The 15,216-nt window shown below is 40.2% G+C and overlaps 1 protein-coding gene across 4 annotated transcripts in view; it reads right to left on the bottom strand.

Annotated features, from left to right (window-relative positions):
* The window catches only part of LOC107715462 (zinc finger homeobox protein 3-like), a 349,927-nt gene that overhangs the window by 9,288 nt on the left and 325,423 nt on the right, over window positions 1–15,216 (bottom strand). For all 4 annotated transcript variants that reach the window (XM_016521610.1, XM_016521608.1, XM_016521609.1 and 1 more), the window contains 3 exons: window positions 14,823–14,930; window positions 3,825–3,958; window positions 3,199–3,399 (listed from right to left, as the gene is read on the bottom strand). In XM_016521610.1, the coding sequence (XP_016377096.1) occupies window positions 3,199–3,399; window positions 3,825–3,958; window positions 14,823–14,930 (443 nt within the window). The remainder of the gene's footprint in view (window positions 1–3,198; window positions 3,400–3,824; window positions 3,959–14,822; window positions 14,931–15,216) is intronic.

Here is a 15,216-nt window from a genome sequence, read left to right as displayed (position 1 = left end):
GAAAGACCTGAATTTACCCTATTCACACATCTTTACTAATCATGTATTAATCATTTGTTCATGTTTTTGCAAGTAGCCAATCTAAAGTAGAAACTATTCATCATTTGTAAATGTTTATAAACGATTACTAATCATTTAGTATCTTTATGGGCATTGGACTTTTAGCTTATGTAACAAGGTTTGTGTAAAGGCTGGCTGGTTAAGTTTAGCTAATTGCTTGCTAAAGACATAACAGATTGTAATTTTGGTACAAAAAATATTTTTATTGCCTCAACACTTACATTAGTACACTACTCTTCAGTATATCATTAAACAGGTGACCCTTTAACCAACCCTTAAACCTACCCATTCCACCAAACCAGTCCCTAACCTTACCCGTATAACACCTCAATAGCAGTAAAAGTGTTGTGCATTAACACAACACTTATAATAACATCTGTTAAAATCATTTGTAGATTTTCAATAAGTGCTTGATCATATGGAATTGAAAGTTTAATGACATTTGTCAGCATTTTAACTTACATGAATTAATGATTTGTTTGAGCATTATCTAATGTTTAATAAGTTTATTAGCAAACATTAACAAGCACATTATCTCATGTTTCTAACTCTCTGAATATATATTAACTAATGATCCATTAAGCATTATATAATGTTTGTTAATGATTTATTAATGAAAGTTATTATAAAGTGTTACCAAATATTTTTTTTCTAACAAAAACTAAACTGTAGATTAAATAACTTCCTTCAAACTGAACATACCTTGTATGTTAGTCAAGTTATTAAGGTAATGTTAACCAAAAACGACTAATTACCTGTGAGAGACCTAAGCAAACATAGTATCATTACATGGCTGTTTGACTGGTCTTCTGAGATCTGAGAGATGGAGCTGTTTTATAGTGGATTTAAAACCTAATCACAGCCAGCAGCTTTAACTCAGTGCCATCAAATACAGAGTACCACGCAACTCCATGTCTTTGAGTGTGAAACACTGAGAAATAGTCAGTGAACCAGAGCTGTTCATAAATATCTGGTTGCTGCAATCAAAATCACACTGGGCAAAATGTAGCCCTTTTTTTCTGCTTTTTAGTTTCCTCCCTCACCCACTCTCCTCCTAACTAAAAGTGTTAAGTGATTGTGACCAGTATGGAGAATTCCAGAAACAAAACATGCCTGTGATTAACATTACAAAGTAGACTGTTTCTAGACAACTGCATCATTAGGCAAAGAGCGCCGAGTGCTGAGAGTATCCCAAGGTCACTTTTAATTTGGACCGTCTAATTGGCAAACATAGTTCCAAATGGCTATCATCTAGCCAGACTCAGAATTAATGAAGCACAATTATTTTCATTACCCCTATCTTAGACAGACAGAACATTAGACATAGAGGGAGGGAGAGCGAGAGAAGAGGAAGAAGGAGGAGGTAGAGTGAGTGGAAGAGAGTGCGTGTTTATGCAATGTTTGCAAGAAATAAAAGTCACCTGATTCAGAATTCATTAAGCTTGTCTGCCTGCCACGAGGAACAGGATAGAGTACCTCTCCATCTCTCGTTACTTGTAAAAAAGGTGCTGGTTTTAATGTGCATTGTATTAGCTCAGTTTCTATCATGCACTGCACTTGTACAGCGCTCTGTGCGTTATTACCTCTATAAAAGAAAAAATATTGTCGTCTGGCCTCTACTAATGTGTTCACCATTTGCTTTCGGGCTGGGGGAGAGGAGATGGGGGAGTGGAGATCACCGAATTCAGAGTGATTGGCCAAGCAAGCAATTAAAACACCACAGGCAAACTTACACATAATTATTCCACTGCTAAAATTCTGTGAAAAAAACCCCCATGAAAGCAGGGTAGTCTCAGTAGAAGCTGAAATGGAATAAGGTGAGTATTCTCTGAGGGACCGGGCAGTCTAGGCTGCTGGAGGCCTGAGCGCTCCGGGACTAGAGAGGTGGAAATAATGTAAAGGGATGATGTAAGTATTACTGCTTCGAGTGAGTGCCTGGAATACAAATGACCTTGGTAATCACAAGAGGCTTTTATAATTTTTCCACTAAACCGAGAACATTTCTTTTAAAGTTAAGAATTACAATATTCATCAATTTTCTACAAACCAACTGTTTCTTCTAATCAACACTGAAATTAAGTAGAGAGCAAATCAAGGCTTGCGTAAGTCTACTGGTTTGCAGATTTTTTGCCTGAGAAGGCCATAGTAATCTTATATGTCTTCTAGAGTTTCAGAGATCTCAACAGTGTCACAAAATGTACTCTGATCTGCCAAGATGATGTCTGCGATCAAAAGTGAGATTTTTAACTGAGATCTCAATGAAGTCCCCTGAGGTAAAAATGAGCAAAAAAACTTTTGGGAATGTAAACTTGTAATAAAACAGGGAAATTATATTGACCATAGTAATACATAACCAGTGTTACACCTAGGGATGTAACGGTATGAAGCGCTGTCACTGCCTTCCGCCATTTCGTCTCGTGCAAAAAACAACAGCAACAACATTGCATGCTTCTTCTGCGTCAGACTGGTGCTGGCTGGACAGGATTTACCGCGAGTTTTCAAAATCGCAATAATCAAATACGGTTTTGATGATAATTAAATTTTAAACGATAATACTAACCGTCAGGGCATTTTATCGTGATTTATCGTGAAACCGGTAATCGTTCCATCCCTAGTTACACCCAGCCATGTTCAAGCTTTTGCCTTCCACATCTTATTTTGAATATACAGGATTCCCAAGGGCCATATCACAATGATCAGTTTCCTTTGGCGATTTTAAATTAAAATTAAAATTTTCTTAAAATTTCATCAATTAGACAGAAAGAAACAACCTTCGGTCCACAAAGGCAGAGTGAGTAAGAAACTGTGAGTCATTTGTGAGGTTGATGACATGATTACTACTAAACATTGCAGTAAGGCTACGCTGCTTTGTGTAAAAAGCATATGGCCTTCACACCACACAAAAGGGCAGTCAGGCCTTGCATGAAAACAATAGTTCCCAGAAAGAAATTAACTGGGCTTAATGAAAATCCATCCACTAGAGAGACTGAATGGGAAATATTTAGAAAGGTTCTTTTGACTGTGGAAGTAAAATAAACTTGTCTTGGACATTGATTAGAGGAAACAAATGCATGCATATGAAATGGAAGGCAAAGTCTGCTGTGATCACCCCCTAAATACTCTTCTGCGGTAACTTACTGTGGCAATTAACTTGTCGACGCAGTCTGGTGCCACGCTGTGGAGGTGAGTGAGATGGAACTGCAGGTGGACCTTGTTGTTGAGCATGTCCTGGCACAGCGGGCAGCGGAACATGGGCTGCACTGAGTGCTGCGTCATCACGTGCATTCTGAGCCGGTTCAGATCTGTGTTGCTGAACTTGCAGTAGGGGCACTGGTACATCTATATAATGACAAGATGGAAGAAAAATAATATTATTTTCTAGAGAAGAGTGGTACTATCAAGGGCAAAGCAAGGCGAATCTATCTCCCATGCAGTGAGCAGTGGGCTACTCTGAGAGGTAGACACTTCAAAGAGCTCTCATCTGTCAAATATCATATTACAGATGCAAGAGCAGCAGAAAAGATGGAGAAATATATTTTTAGAAAAAAAAAATGCATGCATAATTTAAAAAGGCCAGCTACATTCTACTACTCTATATTAAAAAGGGCTGAAAACAACATCCTTAGATATTTTGTTAATTAATGGGTACAGTTAATGAGACCTACATGCCTGGGGATTAGATTAGGTCTATCTGAATCTACTTCACAAAAACAGACAGAGAGAATTCTAAATGTTTCGCAGAGGCTGTAGATTTTCCTCCATACCTGCTCTTCACTGCTCTTCTCAGCGGTCCTGGGTCGTTTCGACGAGAGGGGGCTTTCTGCTGTCTCGGACCTCGAAGAAGGCCGCTTGGAGGGGACCGGGGAATCCGCCTGATCTCTCTCCGATTGGTTGGATGCTGTCATAGACACACAAAAAGAAGCATACTTGTCAAAACACAGTGCCGATTTGGCAGTCAGGGCATGCAATCAATCAATAAGCCAGCCTTTATAAAAATGAAACGCAGTAAAACTGCAGTTTTGTGTCGTATAATGATGCTGTACTGTACAATGGAAAAAATGTACCACAGTTAAAATGGCTTTTATGAGGCCTGCTATTCTGAGTAAAAGCAGACTAAAATGAAGATGTGGTAACAAATTAACTTGATAATGCTAGCTTAACCTACAGTAAAAGTCCACTGAATGTTGAAACAAAGCATAATTCTTTAACTTTGGTTTAATGATACTCAAGGAACATGTGAAAGTCTGACTTTTTTTTTTCCAAGATATTTGTGTTCATACACATTTTTATGCTCTGGATAGCTACAACAGTGAGTGAATACAGGAACTGGAGTACGCAGTGCAATAGTGCATGTGTAGTAATGTGAATTAAATATATTTCTGCAGGTTTCTCTATTTCAGTAAAAGCGAGGTAAACAAATGCTGAGCATTAGTGTTCATGTGGTTCAAATCTGACTGGTGTCATATCACCATGCCATATGCTGTCATATCTTCACTTACTATGTTGATATCATGGAAAATATGGATGCAGCATTACAGTAGTTTTTAGTACTGATGTTACCACACTCACGGTACAATTAAGAAATTGCAGTCATTTTTTGTAAGGAAGTGAGTAGCATGCCTTTCTAAACTGTGATATATAGGCATTGAACAGGTAACAGCCAGGCCGGCGGATTGCTAAGGCAGGCTGCTTCCCCTCCAAACCAATGTAGTCTCTTAACCGCTCCTCCCATGGCACTTAGAAGAGGCAGTGCGCAATGCTTTGACGGCTTGTCTTTCCCTATGTTGGATGTTTAGGACATCAGACACCGGCACAGACATCTAATCAAAACATTAGTTTGCCACGGTGAGCAGCTTTAGGATGCATGCTCTCTCAGATGAAGCCATTTGAAGTGTGGCTTCAGCGAAGGGATTCGCCCAACTTGAAAAGAGTCAAATATACCACAGGCGGCTTCAAAAAGTATCAAGAAGAAAGAGTTCTGTTCTGGTTCCTATTTCGATTCTTTTTCGTTGCTTATTTGCACCTCTCATTGGAATACGAAATTACATTCTCTAGTTATTTCAGTTTTCAGCAAATCTTATAGTTTTGCATGCGATTCTTGTTGCTTGTTTGAGAAAAGACTCTACACAAACTAGCCAGTTATGTAAGTTGGGTGCTAATATTGAATCTATTGCAGCTCGTATAAAAAGTAAATCCACTCTAAGCCGGAGAGGGGTCGAGAGAGCACGTTGTTCACGCTGCTAAGGGAAAGAATTCGCAGTGAAACTTAAGACGCCCCTCTCTCTCCCAGGCCCATAACGAGGCTATAAAGAGTTAAATTTGGCATGATTTGTCCAGTCCTGAAAGGGCAAAATTGAGAGCAGGGGATTGTGGGGAGGGGTGTGGGGGTCAGTTTAAGCCGAGCTGACCATGTTCCTTGGGCAGACATTAAAGTGTCAGGTCCAATCAGGGCAGGGCAGCTGAGCGCTGGCTTCAGTGGGGGACCCTACTTTGGGGAACGCTGCCTGCTGCAGCTCCCAGAGACTTCCCCAATCAGCCAGTGCTGCCCTATTAGGTCCAGTCATGGCCAATTCCATTAGACACATCCACCAATAAACAAAGGAAATGTTAAACAAAGGAACCTCCTATTCGTTGCCATTAACCTCTACTTTTGGTCCTGGCACTGTCCCGGCTACTTCCTCCTTTATGCACTGCTCCTCTGTGGCCGTCTGTGTCAGCCCCTTGACTCTTCCTAGCCCATCTATCATCTGTCTATCCGATTTCTTTCAGGAAACCCCTTTTCAGGTGCCTTGAATGTTCCTGGATCAACATCCTTGGTAACCAGAATTTTCCACCAAAAACAGCTGTAGTTATTTTTACTACAATAAAACTGCGGAAACATATTATTAGCCACCACTGTCATCAAAAACAAGCTGCTAATGCTATTTAAAAGACAAGCTATAAGTTTAACTAAAACTGCAGCAGCTGTGGTATTTTGGTGGTTACCATGGTACATTTTTGTTAGGGAGTTCAGGGATAGAGAGCAAAGTAGGCAAAGTGGCTAAAGCTACTTTAAAACAAAGAACGCTTTATCTAATGCTTTTATGCTAAATACATGTAAATAAATCAACAAAACAATTGCCTGTGACTCTAAGTATGATTGAAAAGGGCTTAAGTACACTTTCACTATTATTGAATATTTTTTAATTGTAAATTCTGTCTAACAGACAATTGCACGTGAATAACCTGAGGTCAGGGGAGCAGCTGCCTGCCGGAGGCCTGCAGCACGTGTGGAGGGGAGGGTATCCCGCTGCCTCTGGGCACAGACGTACCTCGTCACGCCCTGTTAGGACTCCATAAATCTGATCAATTGTTTGCTTTTAAAAAGCCCCAAAAACCCACTTCTGCCACCAAACCCCTGTGACTAAAGCCCAGCTACCGTATCCTGTTTTCTGTTGTCAAGAGACGGAGGGAGAAAGCGGGGAAAAAACATCATCACAGAGCACGCTGGAATAAAATGGAGACCAATAAACAGGCAAAGAAAGGGGACTGTTGGCATGTGCAATGTGTGTGTCTTCGGCACGGTTGGGCGGCCGCAGGAACATGCCTCAACATCTGAGCAGGTCAGATCCATTATTAGAGTCCATGACCATAACCTGATGGCGGGGGTCTCTCTCTTTCTCCCCTCCCTTTCCCTGGTCTTTGCTCATGAACCTGGCTATGTGTGTCAGGCTCTGGTATGTTCACTGTGTACTAGTGGGTTTTCAAAGGGTACGGGTTTTATATATTTAACACAATTTAAGAAACCATGAAAGGAGATGAAGACAAAATTAATTAACCTAATCAAAAATACATACATACATACATATACATACATACATACATATATATATATATATATAGCTATTATGAGATTATTTTTATCAGCTAAAGTTAAAAGCTCAATATGAACAGATACAAATTATATCATATCACCAGATCATAAAATAATTAAGTATAAATAATAGCCAATAATCTAATAACCAATATAAATAATCACAAAATGGCTAATTATTGTATGAACTGAATAATTTCAAAATGCCCAAATATCATCTGACACTACTAATCTCAAAATGGACAAATTTTGGCTGAATCAGATTTCAAAATGGTCAAAAATAGCCTCTAAATAGCCACTATAGACAGTCTCAAAATTTCAAAACATCAACCTAATGAGTATTTATAACATAACTGGTATTCAGTACATGTCTAAAATTGACATTCCTTCCCAGAAACACAGCATTACACAAAAACTACTAACAATTTCTGGAGGTATTTTCTTGTTTTTAAAGCCACACTGTTTTTAACAGGAGGTAGTGGGAACTACATCAGCCCGCCTGTGTGCAGTTCTTGACCCCGTGCCTTTTTAAAAAAACATCCTAATGTAGTATCTGTACATCTGACCTCAATTCTACCATTCAGCAGTAGACCGCACTTGCAGCAAAACCCACAGAGACAGCGACAACGCCCCAATTTTCATCTGACATCACAAAAGCCAAAGGAGGAGCAGTGAAAAAAGTCTTAAAAGTCAATTAGGTGATTATTAATTCATGGGCCTTTTCCGTAAGCAGGAGGTCTTTGTTCTGGAGTGTCCCATAAGTGAATTGGACTTTGGCACCTTCTCTCAACCCCTGGAGCTGAGAAGCATTTCTCAGCCAGCCAGAGGAGGCTGTCAGTGCTGAGTGCTAAGCCTCTAAATCAGAGACGTGAAGCGCTTTCATGGAAGGGAAGCACTGCAGAAGTGTTTGACTGACACAAGCATGGCAGCAGTAACGCAACAAGTCCCGTGCCACTGAAAATGTCCACAGATGTAACCACAGCTGCCATCATATCATTACCCAGGTGTCCTTTGGGAAGTCAATCTCCTACGAGACTAACTGGACACTGAAAGTGGGCGGACAGGGAAAGAGCAGAAAGATGATTTCTCGTGGCATATTGAGTGCAGCATGTGCATTTGCAAAAAATTCAACAGAGCTCTGGAGATGTGCTCCCAAGAAGGCAATGGAAATGTCAAGTTGTCAATTTTTCTTCACCTTATCCAGTTCAGCTTTTGAATCTAAAAAAGGCAAGTCATCAACATGTTCTATGGTGGTTTAGTGCGTACAAAGTCTGATGGACCAAAGGTGATCAACCAGCAAGGTCCTTCAAGGTAAGCTCGTTGACCATGTATCTAGCTGGTTATGCTAGTTAAGAAGCCAAAACTACAACAAGGACAACAGCATCCCATGCTTCTCTTTTCAGGAGGTCAAACCTCCTCCGTCATTCTCCTTTCTGTCCTGCTTTTCTCCCCAGACCTTCTCTCCCTGCTCCTCATGACAGTTCTCCTCCCAGTCCCTCTGCTATTTAACCATTAATATGAAGGAGCGGTCCAACTCCCCAGTGCTATAAGTCATTCACTTTTACCATGGCTAACAATAACTGAATATTATCTTTTTCTGCTCATTCCCTCCCCCCTTTTCTTCCCTCCTTTTTTTAATCTGCAGGCTGTGTCGGTGCCCTGAGCAACAAAGGGCTATATTCCATTTCACCTCATATTTCTCAGGTAATTACTCTGCATCAATTAATTTCAAATAAAGAAAATTACAACCAAAGCCTAACGCCAACACTACTCCATATTGCGGCTTATCATATAACAGTTCCCTTGGTGTATAACCCACTATTAAATGAAAGGACCACCTCCACGGCTCTGCAAAGGAAGTGCCCATGTAACCCCACAGGCGTGACTGCTACAAAGACAAATTTAAAATGAAGAAATTAAAAGGAGATATCAATTAGTGGACGTGTTATTAATCTTCCGATAGCTAGGTGGGAGCTAACGCTGCAATCACCTTTAGAGGACATACACGCACTGACACACATATATGCCTCTCTCTCTCTCTCTCTCTCTCTCTCTCTCTCTCAGGATGGCATGCCAATTAGAATACAGGGAGTAAAACTCATAAACAGAAGGTCTCTGTGAGTGCTGGCTCACAAACAAGTACAATTTATAGCCTATTAGTCCGCAAGACAAAAATAATTTTAATTTAAGGGATGACAAGCTTTTAAAGGACACAATATGAATATGCAAACGCGTCTGTGCTTTTAAAGCGGCTCTGATTGATGCTTCGTTTCAGAGAGAGGGTGTTAGGAAGAACTTCCGTGACATGCTTTTCAGATTGTTTCACTACCCGGTAAATTCATCTTAAAACACCCTCAAGATGATGCAATAAATATGGCATCATAAAAATCATGACAGTTTTCATCCGCATATGTACCATTTCTTCAGCGTTATTCACGCAGTCAGCTGACAACCCTGACAGCTAGGGTGGCATTTACTACAATTAAAACACACCGCGGCTAGAGCTCCTGCCTATTCACATCAACTCCTGTAAAATCTATTGAGGGACATCAAGGCCATGAAATAATGCTGGAGATGGAAACAGATTCGCATGTAATACAGTTCATCTGCGTCCAGGGGGGGCTAATGTTCACCTTGCAGCCAGAGGACAATTATTTTGCTGTCCTTCTCAATGCTGTCACTGTCTCTCCTATCAGTGTCATACACACACACATACACACACACACACACACACACACACACACACACACCGTCCCTTGTGCATCCAATCACTGACATTCATATATTTAAGTAAATATATAAGGCAAAATAGATGGAACCAATTTGGAAGGCTGCTGCTGCTGTGTCAGATAACGTCTGACCTGCATCAGATTATTCACCCTCCCTCACAATAACCTCAGTAATTTGAAAGTTGGGGATTGAAAGGAATTATTCATAAACCTGCCGAGGACCACAGACCCCCTCCTTGCCTGTAAACCGCCCCCTCCCCACCTATATTTATGTTAAACATCTAAAATCGCAAATGGAGAAAAACTAACTTGGAAGTTTTTTGCTTAGTTGGGGACACTTCATTTCCAGCGTTATTGTTGACTTGATTGCAAAGATACTATTTAAACTGAACTGATGATGACATCACTGAATTCAATGATGAACTGTCTTTAACTGGAAAATTAGTGTTTACTATTGTCATTTTGCATTATTGACACACTATTTTCCTAATTAATGCTGTTCAGTTGCTTTGACACAATCTGTATTGTTAAAAGCGCTATATAAATAAAGGTGACTTGACTTGACTTGACTTAAAATCATATTGTGGTTGCTCCTCCAGTCCTTAAGTGAATTAACAATCCTTCTCATCTCTTTCGTCTCCACATTGGCATGTATCTTCCGCTTTCTCTGTCCATCCGTTTTGCCCTCTATTCTTATTTTCTGCCACATATCTATCCATCCCTTGTTCTTTAGTAACACCCAATCACCCCATTGCACTAATGCTAACCCAATGCTCACCCAATGGATGAAGGCTGATGTTTATATATTTCAGATATGTATTATTAACTATTATGGAATGCTTATACTAACCTAATCAAGGTAACCTTGAAAAAGGTATCTGTATCTTTTTCCTTGAACCTGCCTACATCATACCCATCCAGCACAAACTCTCTCTAAATGCACTAAATGACGTGTTCAAAAGAGACCCATCAGATCGGCCACGGCTTAACTCGGATGGTACTAACACGCTCAACCAGAGAGTCATCTGTGAACCACGTTTCAACACTCAGTGTTCGCATGACTAGGATAAGAAGAAAAACTTCAACAACACTAATAACAGGCCCTAATAACAGCCCGCGCAGACAGGGTGACTCAAATCCGCTCGGATGCGTGCCTTTAAATAACAGGTTAGCCACGTCCCCATCGCGATGGAGTCCAGCGGCTCACCGTTGATGCATTCTCCACACACATTCTCAGACAATCTCCAGCCAAAACAAGAGAGCCTCTGTTTACTAAAAGCATTCCAGCGCTTCCCAGGCAGAGTTCAGAAAGCCTCTCGTAGCTCCGTCTCACGCTGCTCTGTCCGTCAATCATGAAAGCGAGTTCGAAACACGATTAGAAAAAGAATATAAAAGAGCTTCCATTAAAGCAGCACCAGCATCTTAGATCACAACACCGCCAGGTTTCACTCTTCCACCCCCGTCCCTCCTTCCTCCCCTCTCCACCTCTCCTCAGACATCAAACAGCACCCTAGACCTGGCTTCCTAATGCACGTTATTTTTAACTAAGCGTTCCTAATAAGCTGCTGGGAAGCCTGTAAATTTTTCATATGCAAGCACATCTTTCCTTTGTGAAAACACAGAAACACACTTATTTGGTGATTAGCAACTGACAAGGGGAGGAAAGGAATTGAATATTCTTGTATGGAATCGCATGCCTTTCAGAAAAAGAAGCAGGGCTCCTTATGCGCAGGGTCGTCTTCTTCGGCACCACAGGTAACGGCTGAATTATTAATCAAGCAGCTCATTTTAATGCTTTTTAAAGTGCTTTATTTTGATACTTTTAGCCATTTTCAGGCAAGCGATGCATATCATTATTTCTCCCCATCAAAGCCAAGTGGCACACGCTCAAAGTGCACAAACAACTCAGCCTCATTTAAAATGAAAGTTGAAAAAAAATCAAAAGACGTTTTAAAAGATTTGCCTTCAAATGCTCCAATTAACTTTTTTTTTTTTTTTTGCTGTAGTTTCGGAATTTAAAAAATAATGACGATAATAATGATAAAACGTGGAACATGCAAAAGACTAAAATTGCTATCACGAAGAAATAAAGTTATATCTTGTCGTCTGTGTAACACCCCTGTGGACTGTTTGTTGTGGTTTCTTCCCCTTTTGTTGGTTTAGCCCGTTCGCTCTTGTCTCTACATTAAATATCCTTGTCGTCCTCGTCATCCTGCCTGCCTCCACACACCTTGACCGTGACAGTCTGTGAGGGACAGCTGTAGTGAAAACACTTGTTCCAGACAGGTGCATGCCCTGACTATTTCCACCTCGCAATCAAACGGCTTCCACACTGGCACGAATTGAACTCCATGTGAATGGAACTTCAAATGAGAGATGGCGAGCAAGAATGGACACCTCACATTCAGACCAGCACGCACCTGTCCAAGGATATGACTAATGCTCAACGTCCAAACCACACATGCATGCATATGTACTGATGTGTTTCCCAACCATTTTATACAGCACCACTAGTAAGTATACATTCATTGAGATCAAACCATGAGTGCTTTCCTATTAAACCATATTATACTAGATATCATTTAGCATTATTATTATTATTATTATTATTATTAAAGTCACTACAAAATAAAATAGAAAAAATAATCAACCAGGTATAGTACATATATTCTTCTAAGACTGGCATCCAAACAAATTTAGACACATTATTTTGTTTTCTTTCCTTAGAAAAGAACTGAAAAAGCATGAAAATATCCATGATTATTTCATTATTTCATTTTTTATTTATTTCAAATTATTTAAATTTTTTGATTTTATTTATTAATAGCTTTAAAAAAAATAAAAACGTTTTGTTTTCCAATTATCACTTTATTTCATGTATGGGTTTGTAACTATTTTGTAAGAGATATTGACTTTAATTTCAGCGAGATACCTTAGAGGTAGTCTTGATTGAGTTTTTGAAGAATACAGTTACATTTAAATTACATTACATATGTGTTTTCACATTCATATTTCATCATTTTTATTTCTTTTTTTGGTTACACTTTACAATACGGTTCAATTTGTTAACATTAATTAACTACAATCGAAGTAGTGAACTAACAATGAAAAATCATTCTAAAACGTGTTAATCATAGTTAATGTTAATTATTTAAATGGGTCCTATTATGCTTTTTCACTTTTTCAACTTTAGTTAGTCTGTAATGTTGCTGTTTGAGCATAAAAAAAGATCTGCAAAGTTACAAAGCTCTAAGTCCACTTCAAAAGTACATATTTTATTTAACAGAAATCACTTTTCAAAAACTACAACGAACGACTCGTTTGGACTACAACACATATTTTCCGGGATTTGTGATATCACAAATACAGACGAATGGGACGAGACCTGGTTGAGCTGCACTAGAGAAGGTAACGAGTGTTATCACTGTGTCGGACACACGCTAGTTTTCCCAAGGCAGATGAACTGGTTACAATCATCCGGGTTTAAATCGCGCTCAAATTTATTTGATATTGTCGCAATATTTACACTGAAGCTCGCAGGCGGCTATGGTAAGGGGCATGACATTTCCCGACCAGGCGCCGAGTGCTGCCAATCACAGCACACACTGGCCCAGCTAACTCAGTCCGTTCGCGATCGCGTTCCGGGTGGTGGGGGTGGAGGGGGTTATGTCACCCTCGGTCCATTCGCCGCGGGGCCCAGTGCGACCGCACCAGTTGCACCCCCCGAAGGACGGCCCTGTGAAAAATTATGTTTTTTGAACAACCTAGTATGAGAGCCTGTTCTAGTACACCCCCAAAACAAAATCAAGACTTTGTAAAAGAGCAATGCAGCGTGCCGAACGACAGTCGCATCACAGATCAGATTTAATGTACCTATCTAGTGAGGAGAGTGAGTCGAGCTGACTGACAAGATACCGGTATTACCGGTGTTGTCACACGTCGATTAACCGGTGGGAAAATTTCCTCACCGTCACAACCCTATTGAACAGCTGTAGTTTTATTAACTAACATACACAAAAATGAATAAATACTGTAACAAATGTATTGCTTATTGTTAGTTAATATTTTAGCGCATTAACTAACGTTAACTAATGACACCTAATGGGAAGTGTTATGCCATTTTAAAATGGTACATATCATGCACAGGTACATAATTATGACTATAGTAACAAACCAGAGGGCAGGTGACTTCCTCACACGCACGCATGCACAAACCAGCTCGTAACGGAGCACGTGCTGCAGGCCCTCGCCGCTTTCCGAACACATCAGCTGCACAGCAACACACCACTGATCTCCACTTACACCTCCACAGGCCTCTCTCTCCTCTGCACTCCAATCCACTCCAACACCCCGAGCAACCCCCCTCCTCTTAAACCACACCTCTCTATGAAACCCGACACCTGCACCTGCCACAACCGCCCCCCGTCCCTGCCTGCAAAATACTCCTATCTGATAGCATTCTTCAGAGGTGTGTGTGAGGCAGAGAACACGGTCACATGTGTTTAGACACATGGCCGCGCTGTAACTCTGTAAGCAGGCCCTGACTTGTGTTTTTGTCACTTGACCAGATTCGCCATAATGAGGGATAATTTTTCCTGGGAATTCCAACTAAATCCTCAGGGGTGAGAAATAAAGCATATTAAATTAAGCTTGATTCTTGGAAAAAATTTAGCTTCTTAAAGAGCACTGAAATATTTGTGGTAAAACATCACCTTATTTAATAAGCCACAACACTGGAGCTGTGGAATATAAAGGATTCTCAGTGTGAAAAAGAAACCCCTAAAATCTAACAGCCCCCTGTTAAACTGGACCCCCTGTCTAGTAAATTGGAAAGATAGGGCTTACCTGTCCCTTTGGTGAGCTCCCTCTCCCCCCCACTCTCTCTGTCTTTGGTATATATTGTTTTTTTTTGCTATTTTATATGTAAAAAAACGTATAAATATATATGAGCGTATAATATAGAAATCTAATATGCTCTTATATTTATAAAATTTTCTGTTATACAATTTTCTGTATATCCTTACACACTCACACACACACACCTGTTTGGTCAGCTATCCTTGTGGGGACTCTCCATAGGCGTAATGGTTTTTCTACTGTACAGACCGTATTTTCTATTGCCCTACACCAACCCTACCCCTAAACCTACCCCTCACGGGAAACTTTCTGCATTTTCTTACCTGTCCCTTTGGTGAGCTCCCTCTCCCCCCCACTCTCTCTGTCTTTGGTTTGGTCCTCCTGATCTGTGGTGGTCTCACGGGCAGCCTCCACATCCTCACTCAGCTCTCCTGAAGGGGGAGGAGAGGATGGGATATGTAAATCAGCACTCCATCAGAATTGGTGGAAGCACTTAAAGGGACGGTAGCGTTTTTTTCTATAGGAGCGCACAACAATTACATTCTCTGACAAGCATTTACAAGGTTAAGAGACAAAGCAACTGATTCCCTCTCCCACCACACATGCTGGACCATACAATTACATAAAATACAACAGCACAATAAATAAATAAATAAATAATAAAAAAACAATATATATATATATATATATATATATATATATATATATTGTTTTTTT

This window comes from Sinocyclocheilus rhinocerous, unplaced genomic scaffold, assembly GCF_001515625.1.
Source record: "Sinocyclocheilus rhinocerous isolate Xijiao unplaced genomic scaffold, SAMN03320098_v1.1 scaffold539, whole genome shotgun sequence".
In the NCBI taxonomy this organism is placed as follows: domain Eukaryota; kingdom Metazoa; phylum Chordata; class Actinopteri; order Cypriniformes; family Cyprinidae; genus Sinocyclocheilus; species Sinocyclocheilus rhinocerous.
This window is presented reverse-complemented; position numbering and strand designations above follow the sequence as displayed.